Source organism: Rana temporaria, chromosome 12 (genome assembly GCF_905171775.1).
Source record: "Rana temporaria chromosome 12, aRanTem1.1, whole genome shotgun sequence".
In the NCBI taxonomy this organism is placed as follows: Eukaryota; Metazoa; Chordata; class Amphibia; order Anura; family Ranidae; genus Rana; species Rana temporaria.
In genome coordinates, this window is record NC_053500.1 from 25,605,188 (window position 1) to 25,629,928 (window position 24,741).

The 24,741-nt window shown below is 43.1% G+C and overlaps 1 protein-coding gene across 1 annotated transcript; it reads right to left on the reverse strand.

The window, feature by feature from the left end:
- LOC120918534 (proline-rich protein 29-like) lies at positions 1 to 23,206 on the reverse strand. Its single transcript, XM_040330163.1, has 6 exons — positions 23,004 to 23,206; positions 17,371 to 17,461; positions 15,752 to 15,867; positions 7,703 to 7,914; positions 3,821 to 3,891; positions 1 to 163 (listed from the first exon to the last, which is right to left on the reverse strand). Exons 1-6 carry the CDS (start codon positions 23,076 to 23,078, stop codon positions 132 to 134), a joined length of 597 nt encoding a protein of 198 aa, XP_040186097.1. The 5' UTR covers positions 23,079 to 23,206; the 3' UTR covers positions 1 to 131.
- Between the last annotated feature and the right edge of the window lie 1,535 nt (positions 23,207 to 24,741).

A 24,741-nucleotide genomic window follows, 5' to 3' on the forward strand; every position in this document is an offset into this window, starting at 1 on the left:
CACACACGATCATTTTAAATTACATTTTTTAAAAACTTTTTTTTCATGCTGAAAAATGATCGTGTGTTCGCGGCATAAAACTCATTCACTTCATGCCTTGACAGTCACGATGAGGGCCGGCTGAGGCTTGGTCACTTCCTGGCTTCAGTCAGGTCGTAGTACTCTGAAAAGACAAGAGGTCATTGTAAATATGACTTTTAATGTAATACGTAGTATAGGCGCTCTCTCAGCTCAGGAAGGTTGCAGGTTATAACACATTGATTTCAAACTGTCTCTTTCCAGCTGAAAATCTGAAATGTAGCTGTGTGTGTAATCTGAGCTTCAGCTATCCAGTTGTATAACCACATGCCGACTTCGCTTTAGCCTAAAGACGGCTACAGCGTGGCTGTCCAGTTCTAAGAAGGCATCTATTAACCACTTCCGGACCGCCGCATGTAGATATACGTCGGCAGAATGGCACAGACAGGCACATGTACGTACCTGTACGTGCTCTGCTTGACGTGGGTTGGGGGTCCGATCGGGACCCCCCCCCGGTACTTGCGGCGGTCCCCGTGGCTTCAGGAGCGATCCGGGACGACGGCGCGATCGCTCCCCGGAGCTGAAGAACGGGGAGAGCCGTATGTAAACACAGCTTCCCCGTGCTTCAGTGTGGCATCGATCGAGTGATCCCTTTTATAGGGAGACTCGATCGATGACGTCAGTCCTACAGCTACACCCCCCTACAGTTGTAAACACACACTAGGTGAACCCTAACTCCTACAGCGCCCCCTGTGGTTAACTCCCAAGCTGCAACTGTCATTTTCACAATAAACAATGCAATTTAAATGCATTTTTTGCTGTGAAAATGACAATGGTACCAAAAATGTGTAAAAATTGTCCGAAGTGTCCGCCATAATGTCGCAGTCACAAAAAAAAAAAACGCTGATCGCCGCCATTAGTAGTAAAAAAAAAAAATTAATAAAAATGCAATAAAACTATCCCCTATTTTGTAAACGCTATAAATTTTGCGCAAACCAATCGATAAACGCTTGCGATTTTTTTTACCAAAAAGAATACGTATCGGCCTAAACTGAGGAAAAAAAATGTTTTAGATATGTTTTTGGGGGATATTTATTATAGCAAAACGTAAAAAATATTGCATTTTTTTCAAAATTGTCGCTCTATTTTTGTTTATAGTGCAAAAAATAAAAACCGCAGAGGTGATCAAATACCACCAAAAGAAAGCTCTATTTGTGGGGAAAAAAGGACGCCAATTTTGTTTGGAAGCCACGTCGCACGACCGCGCAATTGTCTGTTAAAGCAACGCAGTGCCAAATTGTAAAAACCCCTTGGGTCATTTAGCAGCATATTGGTCCGGTCCTTAAGTGGTTAATGTCCTCCCAGAACCCTGCCCCCTGCATCCCCATGCTCTGTGATTGCTGTGTCCTTCGGATACGCTGATCACAGATCATTGTAAAAGGCCAATCACAGTGTTCACCATGGGGTAGATTCACGTAGATCGGCGTTTCTTTGTGCGGGCGTAACGTATCCCATTTACGTTACGCCTCCGCAACTTTTACAGGCAAGTGCCGTATTCTTAAAAGAAAGTTGCGGCGGCGTAGCGTAAATAGACCGGCGTAAGCCCGCCTAATTCAAATAGTGAAGAGGTGGGCGTGTGTTATGTAAATTAGGCTTGACCCGACGTGATTGACGTTTTTCCCGAACGGCGCATGCGCTGTCCGTGGAATTTCCCAGTGTGCATTGCTCCAAAGTACGCCGCAAGGACGTCATTGGTTTCGATGTAAACGTAAATGACGTCCAGCCCCATTCACGGACGAATTACGCAAACGACGTAAAAAATTCAAAATTCAACGTGGGAACGACGGCCATACTTAACATTGGTGCGCCGCACTTACTCCACCATATAGCAGGGGTAACTATACGCCGGGAAAAGCCTAAAGTAAACAGCGTAAATATACTGCGTCGGGGCGGGCGTACGTTCGTGAATTCGCGTATCTTGCTGATTTACATATTTCGACGTGTAAATCAGCATACGCGCCCCTAGTGGTCAGCATAAAAATGCAGTTACGATCCGACGGCGTAAGAGACTTACGCCGGTCGGATCTAATAGAAATCTATGCGTAACTGATTCTATGAATCAGGCGCATAGATACGACCGTCCGGACTCAGAGATACGACGGCGTATCTGGAGATACGCCGTCGTATCTTGTCTGTGAATCTACCCCCATGTGTTCAGCAGTGTCCAATCATAGCTGATCACAAGTAAACAAATGCCAGTTACAGGCATTTCTTTCCTCAGTGCTGTCACTGTGTGAGGAAAGGAAAGCCGGTAACCAGCTATACAGTGATGGGACATTTACACTGATAATCGGGGAAACGATCATCAGTGCCCTGATTATCAGTGCAGCCCCATGAGTGCAAATCAGTGCAGCATATCAGTCAAGCATATCAATGCCCATCAGTCCTAGGTGTGCCCCACAAAGCTCAAACACACGTGTATATGACAGTGTCAGTGGAGCAATGGATGGTGTCAGTAGGGCAGTGGACGGTGTCAGTAGTTTTTATTTTTATTATTTAATTTCTTCTTCTTATTTTTTTGATTTTTTTTTAAATGATTTTATTTTACAATTTTTTAGGAGCCCTGTTAGGGGGGCTTTGGTGAAATATAAAGGGTTTTTACAGGGGAATTCTGTGCCACACGGAGTGATTAGGGTGTGCCTAGGCACACCTTGTGCGCACGCCTATGCCATCAGTGCAGCCTTATCAGTGCCCATCAGTGAAGCTTCATCGATGCCCATCAGTGCAGTCTCATCAGCACCCATCAGTGCAGCCTCATCAGCGCCCATGAGTTCAGCGTTATCAGCGCACATCAGTGAAGAAGAAAAATTACTTATTTGCAACATTTTTAGAACAGAAAACAAGAAAAAGTTAATTTAATAAAATTTTTTGGTCTTTTTTAGTTTGGTTATCAAAAAAAAAAAAAGCACCAGTGATTAAATACCACCAAGAAAGAGCTCTATTTGTCTCAAAAAAAAAGAATACAAATTAAATTTGGGTACAGACCACGCAATTGTCATTCAAAGTGCGTTCCTAATTGATTGACATCCTTCCGACCGGCGCATACAGCGCGTCACGAGTTGCCGAAAAAAGGCGAACGTCGGTGCGCAGGCGCCGTATGGAGCCGACTCGCAGAAAGGCTTCTTTCGGCAACTCGTGACGCGCTGTATGCGCCGGTCGGAAGGATGTCAATCAATTAGGAACGCCCAGTCCCGCAGATTACATACCCGGAAGCGGCGGTGAAAATATGTATGTACGGCAATAAAATAAATAAAAAACAGCCGATTGTCATTCTGACAACTCGGATGAATGTAATGTTAAACATTTTTTTTGGGTGAACCCCCGCTTTAAGTAGGTAGGAGGCAGACTGCCTCCCCTTTGCATCTATCACTCTCAGTGCCATCATGGGGCCCACAATTTCAAGGCAGTGTGGGTTCAAGGACCAGCTGCTTTGGGAAATGTGCAGTGGCCCCCCATGCAGCTGGGGCCCCTGGGCAGGGCCCAGGTGTGCCCTCTCATTAAGACAGCCCTGCACCCGTCCAAGCTTTTTGGATGAAGCAGGCAGAGTCAGATCTCCGAACTATGCTTCATCACCCAATGCCAGGTTCAAGCTACTCATCTTTTATGGACAACAACAATAAAAGGACAGGGATTATATAGGGCTGGGGATTACATGAAAACCTGAATTTTACAGAAAATGATTTACTTTTCAAGAGATCCTAGCGATACGATGTATCCCAATACATTTAGAATAAAAAATTACCTGTAGCTGGAGGAACATCAGCACCAACAGTCCCAGTGGCACTCAGAGGAGGAGGTGGGGGTACAGGCCGCCTGTGGGATAAATCAAAGACCAGTTACCACTCCGCCATGTTTGGTGACATCTTTGTTACATGCATTTTAAAGTTCCCTCTCACTACTTAGGGACTACAGTTACAGGAATAATCCCGCGATTCACGTTAAATCACGCGGTCCCGCGAGAAGTGCCATTGTCCCGCGATTGGCAAACCCCTACTGCTCAACAACTTTGATCTTTGATCCATGGAACCCCCCCCCCCACTCAACTACTCAGATCCACGGATTCCCCCCCCTCAACAAAGTCGGCCCCCCCCCCCCCGCTCAACAACTTTGATCCGCGCCCCCACCCCCGCTCAACAACTTCGTTGTATGCTCAGTTGTCCCTCATTCTGAAGTTGAAAATTTGGGAGGTATGGGGAGGAATAGTGCCCCATTGCTGGTATCATAGGGAGTAATAGTGCTCTATTAGTTGTGTCAGTGGGAGAAATGGTGCTCCAATGTCGGTGTCAGAGGGCAGAATAGTGCCTTGTATCAGTGGGAGGGATAGTGCCACAAGGGCCGAATAAAGGCAAGCAAAGGGCCGCATCCGGCCCTCGGGCCACAGTTTGGAGACCACTGCTCTAGCTAAACTGACACAAACTTCTGGATATTGAATCTGCTACTCAGGCTACTAACCACACCAGATTCTCTCTATCTGAAGTTCAGTGTCCTCACCCACACCTTCCATTGCATGGTTCAAAAAACACTGGTAGCCTTACTAAAATCTGGTCACTCTACATATAACCTCGAATGGTTGTCCCCATTCTGTCTGAGCCTGATGAAGGAGCACGCATTGCTCCGAACGCGCGCTCCTCCCCGCTCTCTCCACAACTGAAAGTGACGTACATCGCTGTCTGTGAGCCGTCCTGAGTGTCTGGAAGCGCTGGGAACCACCAGCATCCCTGGACCCATCAACTGCCTCTTCACCAATGAGAAGATCGTCTTTCCCACAAACGGATGAACCACATTATTATTCCCACATGCGCTAACATCCCATACATCTTGTGTTACCAACTGTCTTCAATGCTGCACTTAGATGGCGCTGTTCTCCTTCTGTCTTAGCCTTCCACAGAGTTACTTCTAGCCTGTCACAAGCCGGTTTATTGTCACATTCTGCTGCCTATCTTAGAATGCTGCGGAAGTCACGTGGCGGCCAACTGCGCATGCGCGATGCGTTCCAAACGCAAGTGCGATGCGTTCCAATGGATTCACGACAGTACACACCAGTGAAACCTCGGTCAGCATCTAGGCACCTTCCTTAACATCCCCGTGGATTGGAGGATGTTAAAAAAAGAGCCAGGAGGCCGAGCGAGCGGAGCGTGCCGTCCGAGCGAAGCGAGGACGTGAGGGGGGGTGCACTGTGATGTAAGGGAGAGTGGGGGCCTCAACTTCTGATGGTGGGGTGGCTCTTGACATCTAATGTAAGGGGAGGGGATGTGCTGGACATCTAATCTTACAGATACAACCGGCCCTTTTGAGGGCAATCATAATGCTGATGAGACCAACAATGAAATTGAGTTTGACACCCCTGCATTAGGGTGTGCACCTTTAAGCTCAAACACACATGCGTGTGTATGTGTCTACATATATATGACCCCGACACATTGATCTCTCTGCCGACACAGTGAAAGAGAATAGCGTAAACACTTCTCTTATGGCAGAGCCGGTAAGATGGAGATCTTCCCCATGTTCCTGCTGCTATACAGAGTGATATCACTAATGTGCATGGGGTGATTAGGGTGTGCCTGGGCACACCCGGCACACCCTGTGCGCACACCTATGATACTTACCTAACCGGCGAGTCTGAACATTACTTTCTTCCAGCGCTGCATGCTCCTCATAGTCTTCAGGATTCCACACTTCCAGAATTGTTTTATACCCGCATTCTCCACCACTTGCTGTGGCTCTTCCCACCAGCCCTTTGTCACTACTGAGTCTTGTAGTGACATAGAGGTCAAAGTCTTAATCACGTGCTTTGCTCTGGCAGGGCAAAGCAAATGTCAGGGACCGGTGTGACCAGAAATGTGTGGACTGCAACAGAGTGTACCAAACACAGGTAAAGTGTAAATAATATGGTTTATTAAAAGATAAGTGAACAACAAAGAAAACGCACCTCCAATACAGTAAATAGTGTAACCCAACCAGTGAACCAACAACCAGTGAACACAAAACAAACAATAGTCTAAATACAATATGTACAGAGCATGGCGTAACCAAATCGTAATCGTACCAGCGCCAGGGTCAAACACGGGAGATCAAGCAGAGGGGAGCTGAGAACAAGACAGGAGAGGGAAAGGGAACCCAGAGATGGACTGAGCGGGTAAGAAGAAATCAGGCTGCAGGATCAGCGTAAGAGTCCAGGAACAGGAGACGGGATGCAGGCTTCAATAACACAGGAACACACATCAGCGGCACAAGGAGAAAATACCAAGGCAAAGTGTAATAGCATTGACCAGGTTTAAATACGCCTCCTGCAATCAGCATAAGGTGATGCCTGATTGTATGGGATTATGTCAGCTCCTGACTGCCAAGAGACACCCACTGGTAGACACCGGAACTGCAGCTTAACGATCTGGGAGCACAGTGCTACCAGCAGGGGAATCCTCTCCCGACCGCCAGCCTCCGACTTCTGAGAGACACCCGCTGGTGGACACCGGAACTGCAGCCCATAGATCAGGGATCCACAGTGCCACCAGCAGGTGAAACCTTTCCTGACAGCAACATTTAATTCAACTGCTGCCACCCACCAGCTGTTTATTCTTACCTTCCCTTCAGTAACCCATTGTTCGGACCTAGTCAGAGCTTACACAGGGCTAGGGACTCTCTCCTTGCCCCCAAGTGAAAATACTAGACCTGACCATGGTTGTACAGGAACCCAGCACTGCATCATGGGAGGGAGGGGGGGTGAGTCACAAGGTCCAACACCATACCCTACAGCACAGGTGTCAAACACAAGGCCCGCTGGCCGAATCTGGCCCTCTGGGTCATTTCATGTGGCCCTCGCACCTCTCCTGCAGCTGCAGGAGAGCTCCAGCCCCCCTCTGGTCCTCCTTCAGACCCTTACTTTCTGCTTTCAAGCAATGCATCCAGCTTCTTCCCAGCAGCAGCATAAAGAAAGGGGGATACACTGTGATGCAAGGGAGAGTGGGGGATTCAACTTCTGATGGTGGGGTGGCTCTTGACATCTAATGTAAAGGGGAGGGGATGTGCTGGACATCTAATCTTACAGATACAACCGGCCCTTTGGAGGACAATCATAATCTTGATGCGGCCCACAATGAAATTGAGTTTGACACCCTTGCCCTGGAGTACTGCTCATTTCTGGACCATTGAAGGGTAGGTTGCTGGGGAAAAAGTGGAGGGGGGGGGGGTGGAAGTTACGTGAACCTGTTGTTTTGCCCTATTTCACTTAAAATTTTCTTATGCCCATATATATATATATTTTTTTCACTTTACGCATCATCTTCATTCTGTACACTGTCTTATGGGTGTTGATCTGCTGGTGGACCCTGTGTACTCACTGTGAAACCCTGATCACCATGATTGTTCACATAAGACCAGCATGGTGTATACCAGTGGTCATCAACCCTGTCCTCAGGGCCCAGGTTTGCAAGATAACTTAAATATATCACAGGTGATATCATTTGCTGCTCAGTTATTGCAGTATTCTAGTCTGCATCTCCCCAAGGTAATACATAAAACCTGGCCTGTTAGCGGGCCCTGAGGGCAGGAGTTGATGGCCACCACTGGTGTATACAATGCCTGTAAGTTGTAAATACATAAACACAGATACCCAGTTATGTCTTACAGGTCTGTGTTACGCCTCGGGGAAGACGGCTCCATGTCCATATTGAGATGCCTGATGGTAGGCTCACGTTGGGGCACCGGCACCGGCATTGGCGCTGCAGGGTAAGCTGGGTATGTCATATAGTTTGTATAATTTGATGGGAATGCTTCATAATGGTGATGATACACAATCTGCTCTTCCTCCTCCTCCACTTGTACTGGTACCACGCTGGGCTGAAAACAAAAAAGACAAGATGGCACCAAACTAGGACACAAACCAAACTTCTATCAAAAGGTCAGAGGTATATACTGACTATACATGGACCTGGGTATAACTGCCAGTTACCTATACAACAGCAGAGCAAAAACGAACAATGAGGACATGCAACCAGGACTGCAGTAAGGTAAAGTAAGCTATTTAGCTAAAAAAAAAAATCCTTTAGTGACCCTTTAATGTAGGATGTCATTACCGACAGCAGAACACCCCTCCCCCGCTTCTCAACTTTATTCTTTAATGTGATATAATAAGAGGGGGAACCAATGCGCAAACCAACCTAATCAAGGATAATTCTAAACTACAATTAAAATAAAATTAAAATAGCAGCCACGACAAAAAGTGTTCTCACACTCAAGACAGATATGAATAATGGTGGGTGTAATGGCGCTAAAAACACTAAAAAAATGCTTAATCAATATATAATCCCATATATTAATAAACAAAAAATCCGTAGTGAGTCCTCCAATGGATATAAATATAATGTGTTCCACTCTGAGTAAATCCTGGATTACCATCCAACATCAATAAAAAATGTGAAGGGTATCAATAGTGGTAAATAATAATAAATGATAAGTGAACAGCTGTGCTAAGTACTGCACAATGTTGCATCAATCCAAAAAAATATATATATAATAACTAAATGAACATCGATAATTGTGAAAAACACATCCAATCTTATAAAACCACCAAAAAAACGATAGTCCATTTAAAGTGCAGCGTGCAATACTTAAAGTGCAACAAATTCCAAAGTGATCCGTAATATTAATGAGACATGCAAAAAAATTAAAGCATGAAAAAAATATTAAAATCCGTGTGTGAAAAAATATATATCAAGTGAAGCAAATAACAATGTCTCTATAGTTCACCAAATAGGATAAAAAATGTAAAGGCAAAGTGATACTCATCAAATGTCACAATGCATAAAATGGTGAAAAAAACAGCAATAATGAATAATGTTCAGTGTAAAGATGTGCTCCAAATCACAGATCATTAATATCCATAGCATTCAGTGATCCATGCTGGATGTGCATACATGCTTAAAACACTTTCACCACCAGGCTTCCCAGAAGTGTCCAACAGACTAGGTGTTCCAGCCCCTTACCTCAGAGCGGCTTATATATAAGCCTAAAAGGATGTCTCACAGGCAGTCAGCTGTTCATCCAGCCCTTCAATCCCACGACTCGGTCACGGATACTTGCAGTCTCTCAGAGGGAATATAAAGCAAGGGGAGCCTCCATAGTGTAGTAACATCAAAGCGTTTTTATTAAAAACAAGTAAACACTCACATTTCTATTAGTACAAAATCGGCATGTAGAATCTTTGTGTCTCCCGCTCTACGGCCGCGAGCGGGTGACGTCACCAGCAGCTCCTCCACGTCCTCACGCGTATCGCAACTGATCAACGTTGCTTACTCATAGGGTGGAGAGCGGCTGGTATGGAGGTGACTTAAATAGCGCCAGAGGGGCATCCTAATAACATCCAAACTAACGTATAAAGTAACAAATTCCTAATGTGAAGTACAGGGACTTCTAACAATGTATAAAAGGCTGCAGAAAATATATAATAAAGATAAAATGAATACTAATGCAACCGCGCTCAGAGTGCTCACTCTGGTGGTCAATACATGATATTACAAGATGTATTCAACATAGGCAGACGATAGTGACAACCTCTAATTAAGCTGGAAAATAGACAATTCCCATATATAACCAAACGAGGAAAAAAACATGATGTTTGACCATTAATATCCAGATAGCTCACTATACACTATATCTTAGACAAATCCAGGTCAGTCAGAGCAATAACCACGCACAATAGTTACTATAAAAGACTAATGCTTGTGGACCAATATTGCTCAATAAAACGAATAAAATACTGATGTGGACAAATTCTAAATGAGAATAAAAATGAAGAATGGGGGTCAGGATCTATGATAATAAAATAGATTACAACTACTTATTTTAAAATCATTAAAATAGTAAAACTTCTAAAAAAGTGGAGAAGGAGATAAAATTTCTAATAATTGGATATAAAACAATTCAAATCAAATTCCACATTGTGTCCATGAGGTGTTAAAGTGCATAATTCGTGTATCCAGCGGGATTCTGCCTGGCTAATTTTTTGCACTTTATTGTCACCTCTCCAGTGCGGTTTATATTTCTCAATGCCCCATACCATTAGAGAGGAGGGGTCTTTATTGTGGTAACGTTCGTAATGGCGGGACAAACTGTGTTTGGGGTACCCATTTTTTATGTTTTGTGTATGTTCACGCAATCTTTTCCATAAATTTCTTTTAGTTCTGCCAACATACTGTATTTTACATGGACATTCAAGAAGGTACACTACCCCTTCCGTGTCGCAGGAAATAAAATCTTTAATTTTATACTCTTTCCCTGTGACACTGGATTTAAAGCCTTCCTTTTTCTTTTTGCTCTCTTTTGTATGTTTGCATGTAAAACATCTCTTGCAGGGGTAGTATCCTTTTTCATTAAAAAATGAGAAACTCTTTTTCTCCGGTGGATCCAATACATTCTTAGCTATCATGTCTCTTAGGGTGGGGGCCCTTCTGTATGTAAATATTGGTTTTTCTGGTAAAATTGATGACAAATGTCGATCGGCTTTCACAATATGCCAATATTTTTTGCAAATTGATTCAAGCTGCTTATGCTGGACACTATAGTCCATTATCAGTGGTACTTTTCCAGCAAAGGCATTATTCTTTACAGAGTCCTGAATAAGGGTAATTCTGTCTAGGGCCGCGACATCTTTGATTTTTTTCTCAATATAGTCCTCTTTATAGCCCTTTTCAACAAATCTTTTACCAATAAACTTAGCTTGTTCCAGAAATACCTCAGTCTTTGTACAATTTCTTCTTAGTCTTAAAAACTGCCCCTTGGGGATGTTTTCCAGCCAAGGGGTGTGGTGACAGCTATCCAAGGGCAAGTAGCTATTTCTGTCTACGGTTTTAAAATGGGTTTTGGTTACTAATTTAACCCCTTCTCTTGCAATTTCCAAATCCAGAAAACTAATTTTCTCGTCACTGATCTCCCAGGTTAATTTAATATTTTTGTCATTGGAGTTTAAATAAAAGCCGAAATCTAAAAGGCTCTCCCTATCTCCTGACCAAATAATTAAAATATCATCAATAAAACGCCGATATAAAAGTAGTTGTTGTGGTTTTCTGTTATATAAAACCTCTGCTTCCCACTCCGCCATATAGAGGTTTGCCACACTGGGAGCATACTTGGCTCCCATTGCTATCCCGCAAATTTGTTTAAAATAATTATCACCGTACCAAAAATAATTGTGATCAAGACTATATTCCAAGCACTTAAGTATAAAGCTCTTCTGTATACTTTTTAGATCACTGAGACCAGTTAACGCCCAATTTGTGGCTTGGATTGCTTCTTCATGGTTGATGATGGTATACAGAGATGAAACATCAGCTGTAGCCATATATATAGAGCTCCCATCAACAGAGATAGTGTCAAGAAGCTGGATCAGGTGTTTTGTATCCCTCAGGTACGATTCAGTTTTCTTCACTAAGGGTTGCAAAAACCAGTCTATATATTCACCGATTCTTGCACCCACGGAGTTAATACCATTCACAATCGGCCTACCAGGTGGGTCATCTCTAGATTTGTGAATTTTAGGAAGTGTATATAGAACTGGGATCTTGCATCCTACTGGTTGTAGATATTTAGCTTCCTTTTTATTTAAAAGTCCTTTTTTCGTACCCCTTTTGACCAGGTTTGCTAGATCTTCCTTATAACGTACAATAGGATTTCCTGGAAGTTTTAGGTAAGTGGTGGTGTCATTAAGTTGGCGCTCAATTTCCTTTTTGTAGGCCACCTTAGATTGGATGACAATGGCCCCTCCTTTGTCAGCTTGCCTAACCACCACATCTTTCCTATCTTCTAGTTTGCGTATCCCATTTTTAAAATCTCCTGAATCAGATATTTTCTTTATCTTAAGATCTACATGATCTTAAGATAAAGAAAATATCTGATTCAGGAGATTTTAAGAATGGGATACGCAAACTAGAAGATAGGAAAGATGTGGTCGTTAGGCAAGCTGACAAAGGAGGGGCCATTGTCATCCAATCTAAGGTGGCCTACAAAAAGGAAATTGAGCGCCAACTTAATGACACCACCACTTACCTAAAACTTCCAGGAAATCCTATTGTACGTTATAAGGAAGATCTAGCAAACCTGGTCAAAAGGGGTACGAAAAAAGGACTTTTAAATAAAAAGGAAGCTAAATATCTACAACCAGTAGGATGCAAGATCCCAGTTCTATATACACTTCCTAAAATTCACAAATCTAGAGATGACCCACCTGGTAGGCCGATTGTGAATGGTATTAACTCCGTGGGTGCAAGAATCGGTGAATATATAGACTGGTTTTTGCAACCCTTAGTGAAGAAAACTGAATCGTACCTGAGGGATACAAAACACCTGATCCAGCTTCTTGACACTATCTCTGTTGATGGGAGCTCTATATATATGGCTACAGCTGATGTTTCATCTCTGTATACCATCATCAACCATGAAGAAGCAATCCAAGCCACAAATTGGGCGTTAACTGGTCTCAGTGATCTAAAAAGTATACAGAAGAGCTTTATACTTAAGTGCTTGGAATATAGTCTTGATCACAATTATTTTTGGTACGGTGATAATTATTTTAAACAAATTTGCGGGATAGCAATGGGAGCCAAGTATGCTCCCAGTGTGGCAAACCTCTATATGGCGGAGTGGGAAGCAGAGGTTTTATATAACAGAAAACCACAACAACTACTTTTATATCGGCGTTTTATTGATGATATTTTAATTATTTGGTCAGGAGATAGGGAGAGCCTTTTAGATTTCGGCTTTTATTTAAACTCCAATGACAAAAATATTAAATTAACCTGGGAGATCAGTGACGAGAAAATTAGTTTTCTGGATTTGGAAATTGCAAGAGAAGGGGTTAAATTAGTAACCAAAACCCATTTTAAAACCGTAGACAGAAATAGCTACTTGCCCTTGGATAGCTGTCACCACACCCCTTGGCTGGAAAACATCCCCAAGGGGCAGTTTTTAAGACTAAGAAGAAATTGTACAAAGACTGAGGTATTTCTGGAACAAGCTAAGTTTATTGGTAAAAGATTTGTTGAAAAGGGCTATAAAGAGGACTATATTGAGAAAAAAATCAAAGATGTCGCGGCCCTAGACAGAATTACCCTTATTCAGGACTCTGTAAAGAATAATGCCTTTGCTGGAAAAGTACCACTGATAATGGACTATAGTGTCCAGCATAAGCAGCTTGAATCAATTTGCAAAAAATATTGGCATATTGTGAAAGCCGATCGACATTTGTCATCAATTTTACCAGAAAAACCAATATTTACATACAGAAGGGCCCCCACCCTAAGAGACATGATAGCTAAGAATGTATTGGATCCACCGGAGAAAAAGAGTTTCTCATTTTTTAATGAAAAAGGATACTACCCCTGCAAGAGATGTTTTACATGCAAACATACAAAAGAGAGCAAAAAGAAAAAGGAAGGCTTTAAATCCAGTGTCACAGGGAAAGAGTATAAAATTAAAGATTTTATTTCCTGCGACACGGAAGGGGTAGTGTACCTTCTTGAATGTCCATGTAAAATACAGTATGTTGGCAGAACTAAAAGAAATTTATGGAAAAGATTGCGTGAACATACACAAAACATAAAAAATGGGTACCCCAAACACAGTTTGTCCCGCCATTACGAACGTTACCACAATAAAGACCCCTCCTCTCTAATGGTATGGGGCATTGAGAAATATAAACCGCACTGGAGAGGTGACAATAAAGTGCAAAAAATTAGCCAGGCAGAATCCCGCTGGATACACGAATTATGCACTTTAACACCTCATGGACACAATGTGGAATTTGATTTGAATTGTTTTATATCCAATTATTAGAAATTTTATCTCCTTCTCCACTTTTTTAGAAGTTTTACTATTTTAATGATTTTAAAATAAGTAGTTGTAATCTATTTTATTATCATAGATCCTGACCCCCATTCTTCATTTTTATTCTCATTTAGAATTTGTCCACATCAGTATTTTATTCGTTTTATTGAGCAATATTGGTCCACAAGCATTAGTCTTTTATAGTAACTATTGTGCGTGGTTATTGCTCTGACTGACCTGGATTTGTCTAAGATATAGTGTATAGTGAGCTATCTGGATATTAATGGTCAAACATCATGTTTTTTTCCTCGTTTGGTTATATATGGGAATTGTCTATTTTCCAGCTTAATTAGAGGTTGTCACTATCGTCTGCCTATGTTGAATACATCTTGTAATATCATGTATTGACCACCAGAGTGAGCACTCTGAGCGCGGTTGCATTAGTATTCATTTTATCTTTATTATATATTTTCTGCAGCCTTTTATACATTGTTAGAAGTCCCTGTACTTCACATTAGGAATTTGTTACTTTATACGTTAGTTTGGATGTTATTAGGATGCCCCTCTGGCGCTATTTAAGTCACCTCCATACCAGCCGCTCTCCACCCTATGAGTAAGCAACGTTGATCAGTTGCGATACGCGTGAGGACGTGGAGGAGCTGCTGGTGACGTCACCCGCTCGCGGCCGTAGAGCGGGAGACACAAAGATTCTACATGCCGATTTTGTACTAATAGAAATGTGAGTGTTTACTTGTTTTTAATAAAAACGCTTTGATGTTACTACACTATGGAGGCTCCCCTTGCTTTATATTCCCTCTGAGAGACTGCAAGTATCCGTGACCGAGTCGTGGGATTGAAGGGCTGGATGAACAGCTGACTGCCTGTGAGACATCCTTTTAGGCTTATATATAAGCCGCTCTGAGGTAAGGGGCTGGAACACCTAGTCTGTTGGACACTTCTGGGAAGCCTGGTGGTGAAAGTGTTTTAAGCATGTATGCACATCCAGCATGGATCACTGAATGCTATGGATATTAATGATCTGTGATTTGGAGCACATCTTTACACTGAACATTATTCATTATTGCTGTTTTTTTCACCATTTTATGCATTGTGACATTTGATGAGTATCACTTTGCCTTTACATTTTTTATCCTATTTGGTGAACTATAGAGACATTGTTATTTGCTTCACTTGATATATATTTTTTCACACACGGATTTTAATATTTTTTTCATGCTTTAATTTTTTTGCATGTCTCATTAATATTACGGATCACTTTGGAATTTGTTGCACTTTAAGTATTGCACGCTGCACTTTAAATGGACTATCGTTTTTTTGGTGGTTTTATAAGATTGGATGTGTTTTTCACAATTATCGATGTTCATTTAGTTATTATATATATATTTTTTTGGATTGATGCAACATTGTGCAGTACTTAGCACAGCTGTTCACTTATCATTTATTATTATTTACCACTATTGATACCCTTCACATTTTTTATTGATGTTGGATGGTAATCCAGGATTTACTCAGAGTGGAACACATTATATTTATATCCATTGGAGGACTCACTACGGATTTTTTGTTTATTAATATATGGGATTATATATTGATTAAGCATTTTTTTAGTGTTTTTAGCGCCATTACACCCACCATTATTCATATTCTTTAATGTGACATGTTACTGCCGGCTGCGCCCCCCCCCCCCGCTTCTCAACTTTAACTTAATGTGACATGTCATTTTGCTTAGGGCCCCAGGGAGGTCAGGATCGGCACTGATTACAGTAAAGAACCCTCTACGTGGATGATGAAATCTGATTGGCTGGTTTGCTTTGGCAAGTGTAGTTTGGCTACCTACCACTGGGGGAGGCTGTGCTGCCCCATATCCAAAGCTAGAGATCGTCGACATTGCCATATTGTTCATTATGACTTGATGCATCTGGGCGTTCTGTATCATCATCAGATCGACCAAATCTGGGAATAGAAGACATATTTGTTTTCAGGGAGCCATCACACATAACATAATAAAATATTATATATATTGTGTAGGGGTGGTGCAATGCATTGTAACAACGCAACACAAGGGTTACTTTTTATTTTATTTTACTGACCACCACAGCTTAAAGTGGAGGATTTAAGCTGTATGCGACCGTCGGAAGGCTGTCAATCAAATACCCGGAAGCCACGGAGAACATCTATCTCTAAAACGGTAAGTACTGCATTGATTTAAAAAAAAAACACCCGATTCTGCTTCCCGTAATTCGCCTCAATCTAATGTTAAAAAAAATTTTCGGGTGAACCCCCGCTTTAACTGACTAACTTTTTTTGTTATAAAGTTTCTTTCCTGGAGATCCTGGAAGTACCGGCATTCCGGTTTTAAGCTGACATATCAAATCTATGCAACATCACGTCCTCATATTACATCGTTTTGCTAGATTTAAATGAGACTGTACAGAGCTTGCACAATTAGATTGTGTAGTGGATGGCCACCTTAAAGTTTACCATACATATTCCAATATATTTACAATCCCTGTACAATCAACTATAGATCTACCAAAACTCTGTAATATGAGGATCTACCTAAACTATCCAATCAATCTGCAATCAATTACAATTTCAATTAGGTAGGACCCTGCACTTGACAGGTCCAAAGGTGGTTGTACAATCACATTCATTGGCGGCTGGTGCTCCCCCTCCGGGGGTGTGGTAAACAAGCCACCTGACCCCCCCGATGCGGCAAACCAACCACTTGACCCCCCCCCCCCCCGGTGGGTGGTACTCCCGCGGGCTCTTGGCAGCGATGCAGAGATGACGGATGTAGAGCCAAGGACGGCAGCCATCTTCCGGATCTCCTTACATCCTTCCCGCCCCCGGTACCGGCCAATACAATCGATTCTCCTCTCGGCCAATCGAGCTCTTCCCGCTTTCTGATTAGCCAGGAGGAGAAGCAGGAAGACAATAGCGAATATTAATTTGTTATTGTAACACAAGTGGGTGGGTTCGGGGCACAGTGCTCTGCGCCCCGAGCCCACCCTTTTTAAAGCCAATTAGAGCTTTAGGTTCTAATCATGTGCTTAAAAAAAAAAAAAAAACATTGGAATCCATGCGTCCGGCGCCCCGCATGTAGATTAGGGGGCCAAACACATGGATAGGGGGGTAGCGCCTCATATGGAGTGGCAGCCACTGATCACATTGTAATGTGTATCCATAGGGATAAACAGAAATGCTTAGCCATGCATATTTGCCTTTATGGAAGCTAGCTGAGCCAGAAGTCAGTTGGATTGTGGTTGCACGGGTCCCTCCTGTATCTTCAGGCTCATTGACAGCAACCAATCATCTACGCGTTTCTTACTCTAGCTGACATCTTTCGGTGCTGGTTTAATCTGATTGGTCAGTCAAGGCTAATGCTGCTTGATTGCATAAACCTGGTTTTATTCTAAATGATGCTAACCATGAGATAATATGGATATGTCTTACCTTCTTTGGCACGGCCTTGTCTGATTGGATACGAGAGAGGAGGGATAAAGTCTGTGGAAAGCTGCTGGATTATGGTTGGCTGTTGAGAAACCTTTCAAAAAACATAAATAGAGATGTTTATTTGTTGTTTTGTGTTTCAATACGAACTTTCTGTTTGACTTTCATGATTTATTATCATCTTATTGGTAATTTTATTGAATAACATATTTGAATTAAAATGATAGTAGTAATGCATACTAGCAGATTATGACATTGCCTTGCAGGGTTTTTTTTTTTTTAATCTGCGGTTAATACCGTTTTTTTATTTTTATTTAACTTTATGAAGAAATTTGGCTTTATTTGATATGTTTTTATTTTTTTATGCTTTTTGTTTCAAATATTTTTATTGAAAATTTGCAATTTAGAAGCTTCAATCAGAAAGGGGTAGATTTACAAAGCTTGGGCCAGATCCACATAGAAATAGATCAGCGCAGCGTATGTGAGATACGCTACGCCACTGTAACTTACTTTTGGCTGCTTTGAATCCTCAAAGAATTTGTGCCGTAAGTTACGTCGGCGTAGTGTATCTCTGGCGGCGGAATTCAAATCGGCGATTAGAGGGCGGGTTTCATTTAAATGAAGCGCGTCCCCACGCCGAATGAACTGCGTATGCGCCGTCCCGAAATTTCCCGGCGTGCATTGCGCTAAATGACGTCGCTAGGACGTCATTTTTTTTAACTTAGACGTGACTTACGTACATTCAGATTCACGGACGACTTACGCAAAAAAAAAAAAAATTCAAATTTCGATGCAGGAACGACGGCCATACTTAACATGGCAATTCTAACTATACGCCGCAAAATACCAGCTTTAACTATACGCCGGAAAAAGCCCACTAGAGACGACGTAAAGGAATGCGCCGGCCGCTTGTACGTTCGTGGGTCGGAAATAGCTAATTTGCATACCCGACGCGGAAAACGACATGAACGCCACCCAGCGGACGCCGAAGTATTGCATCTTAGATCCGAAGGCGTACGAAGCCGTACGCCTGTCGGATCTAACCCAGATGCCGTCGTAGCTTGGTTTGAGGATTCAAACTAAAGATACGACGCGGGTAATTTGAAAGTACGCCGACGTATCAGTAGATACGCCGGCGCACTCGCTCTGAGGATCTGGCCCAAAGTATCCAACCCGCTTCCAATGTTTCCTTTTACTCAGGGATGGACTGGCTATTGGGACTACCGGGAGTTTCCCGGTGGGCCGATGGCTCAGTGGGCTGGCATCAGTGACAGCGGACCGCCCCCCTCTGCTCCTCTGTCTCTCCCTCCCCACAGCGCTCACCTCCTCTCCCTCTCCGCAGCGCTCGCCTGGGGGGGAACAGAGAAGCAGGGGGGGGGGACAAGAGGAGCAGGGACGACGACAGAGGAGCATGGGGGGGCCAGAAGGAGCACGGGGGAGGGGACAGACATTTGACTCAACAGCTATGGCCTGGGAGTTTCTCACTATTGCCTAATACAGCCCAGTACCAGTACCAGCCCTTCTACTCTAATAAAGTAGAACAGCTAGTGGCTAGTGAAGGGGGAGAGGGGGCTTGGGTGGCCGGGGGGGCGGGAGTTGTCCGGCCGCCATGGGAGAGACCTGTTAAAGTGGGCCAGTCTGAATGAAGTCCAGGGCCAAATTTTTGTCCCAGTCCAGCCCTGCTTTTACTACATTGATATTTGATATTATGTCTTTGTACCTAATATCATGCAGTTTTTAATTACATTAACATATGTATATGGAAATAGGTAACTATTATTCATGTATAGTGGAAGCATGTATAAGCCATTTGGATTTAACTGTTAATATAATCAATTAATCTGTATAATATAAAGTAATAGTAGAAGATCTACAATGAAATATATAAAAAATAAAAAAAGAACACAGAATGAAAACAGAAATAAAATAAAATAATTTTAATTTTTAATTATTATCATCATCATTATTAATAATAATAATAATAATAATAATAATAATAATAATAGTAGTAGAAGTATCATCATCATCAATATTATTGTTATGTATTTTATTGAATAACATGTGATTTTCATTGATTATTACTATTATCATCACTATTATTTTTATTAATTTTATTGAACAACATTTATTTGATGTCTATCTTTTTTAGGAATTAATTGCATTTATATTTGTTTATAAGACTTTTCTAAATGCAAATAAATGCCTGTAATTATTAAAAAATATATAATGCATTAAGGTGGGATTAGATTCGCTGCAATTAGAATAAAAATGTAAATCTGTGCATCCAGCAGCAGATTAGGTACTCCGAACACATCTAAACGCATGTACATTTACCAACAGCAGAAAGCGATCTGAGAAGTCTAAAGTTTGTCATTCGTAGATCAAATTCTCTTACATTAAAATAAAAAAATGAGGACTAAAAGGTTTAGCTCGAGTTGGGCTTTCATTTTCTGTCTCCCACCAAACATCTATTTAAAATGAAACATTCATCTAAGACAGGGGTCTCCAAACTGCGGCCCGAGGGTCATATGTGGCCCTCTGCTAGCCTTTATCTGGCCCTTGGGGCACTATTCCTGCCACTGACATCAACAATGGGGCACTAAATCTTCCACCGATATCAATGATGGGATACTATGCCTCCTACTAATAGGGGGAATATTCCTCCTCCCAATGACCACCAATCCTGAGGCCATATTTATTCCCACTGATGCTGGGCCTGTGACATTTTCTGCCCCTGCTGGCCACAATCCGGCCCTCCTAAAGTCTAAAGGACAATAAAGTGGCCCTTTGTTTAAAAAGTTTGGAGACCCCTGATCTAATGCCCCGTACACACCATCACTTTATGTGATGAAAAAAAACGACATTTTCTGTGAAGTAAAAAACGACGTTTTTGAAACTTCAATTTTCAAAGACGAAGTTGCCTACACACCATCGTTTTTCTCACAATGTTCTAGCAAAGTGAGGTTACGTTCCACCACGTTTTTCCATTGAAGCTCGCTTCATAAGTAGCTTCTGGGCATGCGCGGATGAAAAAACGTCGTTTTAAACGACGTTTTTTGCTACACACGGTCAATTTCTGTGAAGTAAAAGTTGACGTTTTGAAAAACGACACATAAAATTGAAGCATGCTTCAATTTTTTTTGGTCGTTTTTTAGAAGACATAAAACGACGTTTTCCCCCACACACGGTCAATTAAAGTGACGTTTTTAAAAACGTCGTTTTTTTACATCGCAGAAAACGACCGTCTGTACGCGGCATAAGACTACCCTGTCCACATGGTGACAATACTGCAAAATGAACAGTGTTGTCACCATGTGACAGGAAGTGGAAAAATAACAGACCCGCTGGCAGGATCAACAAGGAATAAAATTATGTTATGGGGAATTAGAAAAACAAAAACTGCTTTGTTACATAGTTACATAGTTTTCAAGGTTTGAAAAAAGAAACAGGTCCATCTAGTTTAACCATTATGTGTCCTAGAGCCCTGTTAGGCTGGGTTCACACTGGTGCGATCACAGACATTGCATGTGTTTTGCACTGCATTGCTGTGCACGTCACATGTGATGTCTGTGCGATGCAAATTCAGCCATACGGTTTGTATGGCTGAATTTGCATCGCATTCACACCAAAGTGGTGCAGGACCCTTTTTTTTGTTCACACCCATGCGATTCGATTCCTGTACCGTTTCACAGTTCGTACTGCGATCTGCGAACTAATTTTTGAGGGTGTCATTAACTTTACATTGACACCCGCAGCGGTTCGCGGATGTCAGTGTGAACAGCCTGCGATTCAGGTGCAATGTGGGAACCCGCACAGGAATCGCAGGGTTTCCCGCTTCGCACCTGTATGAACTGGGACAATATGCTATTTTCTTCTTTTTTGTTTTTATTATTTTGCCCATAGGTCCATTTTAAAGGAAACCTTTTGTAACAGATGTATGGAGACTGCCACTGCTGACCCAGAACAAATATGCAGATAATAGTCAGTCTTCTACGTTTTCTCTGACTCTCCTGATGTGCATACTTGTCCCAGCAAGATCAAAGCAGCAGCATGCTGGATTCCGACGCGGAATTCGACAGAAACGCCACCTAGCGGCCACCAAAAAAATGCACCTAAGATCCGACGGCGTACTAAGACGTACGCCTGTCGGATCGATCCGAGATGCTGTCGTATCTTGTTTTGTTGATACAAAACAAAGATGCGACGCAGGAACTTTAAAATTGCGCGGCGTATCTATTGAGTAATTCTTTTGTGGATCTGCCCCTGTATCTCCTGCTGGATTTTGCTTCTAATTCCCTTATGGAGGCTTCCATTTGTGGATGGACATTTTATGGTTACACAACCTATCACATTGCTATAATCTTTTTATATGGACTATAAACTGAAGGACTTATGAATAAATGGTTGTGGAACGAATCATTTGAACCTCCATTATTTCTTATGGGAAAATTTGCTTTGATATACAAGTGCTTTGGATTACAAGCATGCTTCTGGAACGAATTATGCTCACAATCCAAGGTTTTACTGTATATGAATGGTTATCATTGGAAAACATGGGAAACGACTTGTCATGCAATTTTGATGTCCATGACAAGTCGCACAAGTGTGAATAGAGCCTTATGCCGCGCACACACAGTCGTTTTTCGGCATGAAAGAAAAATGTAATTTTTCAGCATGTCCAAAAAACGAAGTTTTTCCAACTTCATCATTAAAAACGACGTTGCCCACACACCATCGTTTTTGAAAAATGATGAACAAAGCGCGATGACATACAACACGTATGACGGCACTCTAAGGCTGCATTCACACCTTTGCGTAGGCGATTTGCGGCGTTTTGTACCGCGACAAATTGCGGCGTTTTGTACCACGATTTGCTGCGACAAAACGCGTTGTTTTTAACCCAATGTTTTTTACAGGTCATTGTCGGCTATGCCGAACATTGAAGCCGCCTGAATACGGGTCCGGGACTTGTTTGAGCTTCACGCGATCGGCGTTTCGGCGTTGGGCGTGGAGATGTGAACCATCTCCATAGAGATTAATGTTATTTCTCCCCTCCAGCGTATCTGAGCGTCGCGATTCAGGCGTTTTGTCGCTCAGGTGTGAATGCAGCCTAAAGGGAAAGTTCTATTCGCCTTTGGGCTGCTTTTAGCTGATTCCTTGTAAGTAAAAGACGATTCGCGCTTTTTTGTCTGTTACCATTCATAATGGTAATGTGCTTACTCCATTATGAATGGTAGTTTTACCAGAACGAGCGCTCCCATCTCATAAATTGCTTCTGGGCATGCGTGGGTTTAAAACGTTGTTTTTGCCCACACACGATCATTTTTTACAACACAAAAAACGACATTTTCAAAAACGATCAGAAGCCGAAAAACAATGTGAAGCCCACACACGATCATTTTAAATGACGTTTTTAAAAATTTTGTTTTTTTCCATGCCGAAAAATGATCGTGTGTACGCGGAATTAGGTTTAGGAAACATTTTGAGCTTTTTTTTTTTAAAAGAGCAAAGTAAAATGATAATGTACAAAGTGCAGAAATGCAAAAAAAAAAAAAAAATCAGATTCCCATAAATAAGTGATCAGAGCCGTGTGATTGGCTGCTTAGTATGAAATAAGCGGTTCTCAGGGTACTCACCATAGGAGGTATGATGTGGACTCCAGGGTAAGGATTGCTGTATACATTGGGGTCTGTAGGCCAGTGCTGGGACATAGTAGAAGTCAGGGATGGTGGTGATGGAGGTATAAGGAGAGCACAGAAGACTGACGCTCACATCTCATTGACAGAGGCTTGGTCTACAAGGATCAGTGGCTGCTGTGGAGACGGTGTATACACAAACAGCTTGGAGCATATTTGCTGTATACACAATTACACCACACTGTAATTGAATAGCTCATGGCTGTCCTCTAGGATGCATGAATACAATAGGGGTATGCACATGGTGTACGGATTAGATGATTGCCTGGCGTCAAACATGTCTGGAGCCTCCATGATAGCAAGGCGTGAATGTTTACAGCGTTTCTAACCCCCAAGAACAAAGATCTCATTCATCACAGCTTACAGGTCCTTAGATGTGGCGTCTACAATTGTTTTCTTTATTTCAGGCTTCTATCCTCTCTTTTCACCTGGTGATCCTGCCAGAAACTCACTTCCTGTCCTAGGGTGAAAAACTGTAAAAAATTGGGTTTGGCTAAGTTGTGTTTAATATTGGGCATGGCCCAAAAAAAAACATTAAATATAGTGATCCCGGAGAGGGGGATCCGGTACTCTGTAGAGGGAGAGAGGGGACCTGAGACTCTGTGGAGGGAGAGGGAGAGAGGGGGACCAGAGACTCTGTGGAGGGAGAGGGGGGACCTGAGACTCTGTGAAGGGAGAGGGGGGGCCTGAGACTCTGTGGAGGGAGAGGGGGATCCGGTACTCTGTAGAGGGAGAGAGGGGAACTAAGACTCTGTGGAGGGAGAGGGGGGGCCTGAGACTCTGTGGAGGGAGAGGGTGATCCGGTACTCTGTAGAGGGAGAGAGGGGACCTGAGACTCTGTGGAGGGAGAGGGGGATCCGGTACTCTGTAGAAGGAGAGGGGTCCTGAGACTCTGTAGAGGGAGAGGGGGGACCTGAGACTCTGTGGAGGAGAGGGGGATCCAGTACTGTGTAGAGGGAGAGTGGGGACCTGAGACTCTGTGGAGGGAGAGGGTGATCCGGTACTCTGTAGAGGGAGAGGGGGGACCTGAGACTCTGTGGAAGTAGAGGGGGATCCGGTACTCTGTAGAGGGAGATGGGGGACCTGAGACTCTGTGGAGGGAGAGGGGGATCCGGTACTCTGTAGAGGGAGATGGGGGACCAGAGACTCTGTGGAGGGAGAGGGGGGACCTGAGACTCTGTGGAGGGAGAGAGGGGACCTGAGACTCTGTGGAGGGGGAGGGGGACCTGGTACTCTGTAGAGGGAGAGAGGGGACCTTAGACTCTGTGGAGGGAGAGGGGATCCGGTACTCTGTAGAAGGAGAGGGGGGACCTGAGACTCTGTGGAGGGACAGGGGGACCCAGTACTCTGTAGAGGGAGAGAGGGGACCTTAGACTCTGTGGAGGGAGAGGGGATCCGGTACTCTGTAGAGGGAGAGGGGGGACCTGAGACTCTGTGGAAGTAGAGGGGGATCCGGTACTCTGTAGAGGGAGATGGGGGACCTGAGACTCTGTGGAGGGAGAGGGGGATCCGGTACTCTGTAGAGGGAGATGGGGGACCAGAGACTCTGTGGAGGGAGAGAGGGACCCGGTACTCTGTAGAGGGAGAACGGGGACCAGAGACTCTATGGAGGGAGAGAGGGACCCGGTACTCTGTAGAGGAAGAGGGGGGACCTGAGACTCTGTGGAGGGAGAGGGGG

Excerpts from the sequence above, each read along its gene's own strand:
- LOC120918534 (XM_040330163.1), bottom strand. The coding sequence starts at position 23,078 with ATGTCCCAGCACTGGCCTACAGACCCCAATGTATACAGCAATCCTTAC. Across the intron at positions 3,892-7,702 it reads CCGAGGCGTAACACAGACCT|GCGGCCTGTACCCCCACCTC; the intron begins GTAAGACATAAC and ends TTTATCCCACAG. Across the intron at positions 164-3,820 it reads TGATGTTCCTCCAGCTACAG|AGTACTACGACCTGACTGAA; the intron begins GTAATTTTTTAT and ends TTGTCTTTTCAG.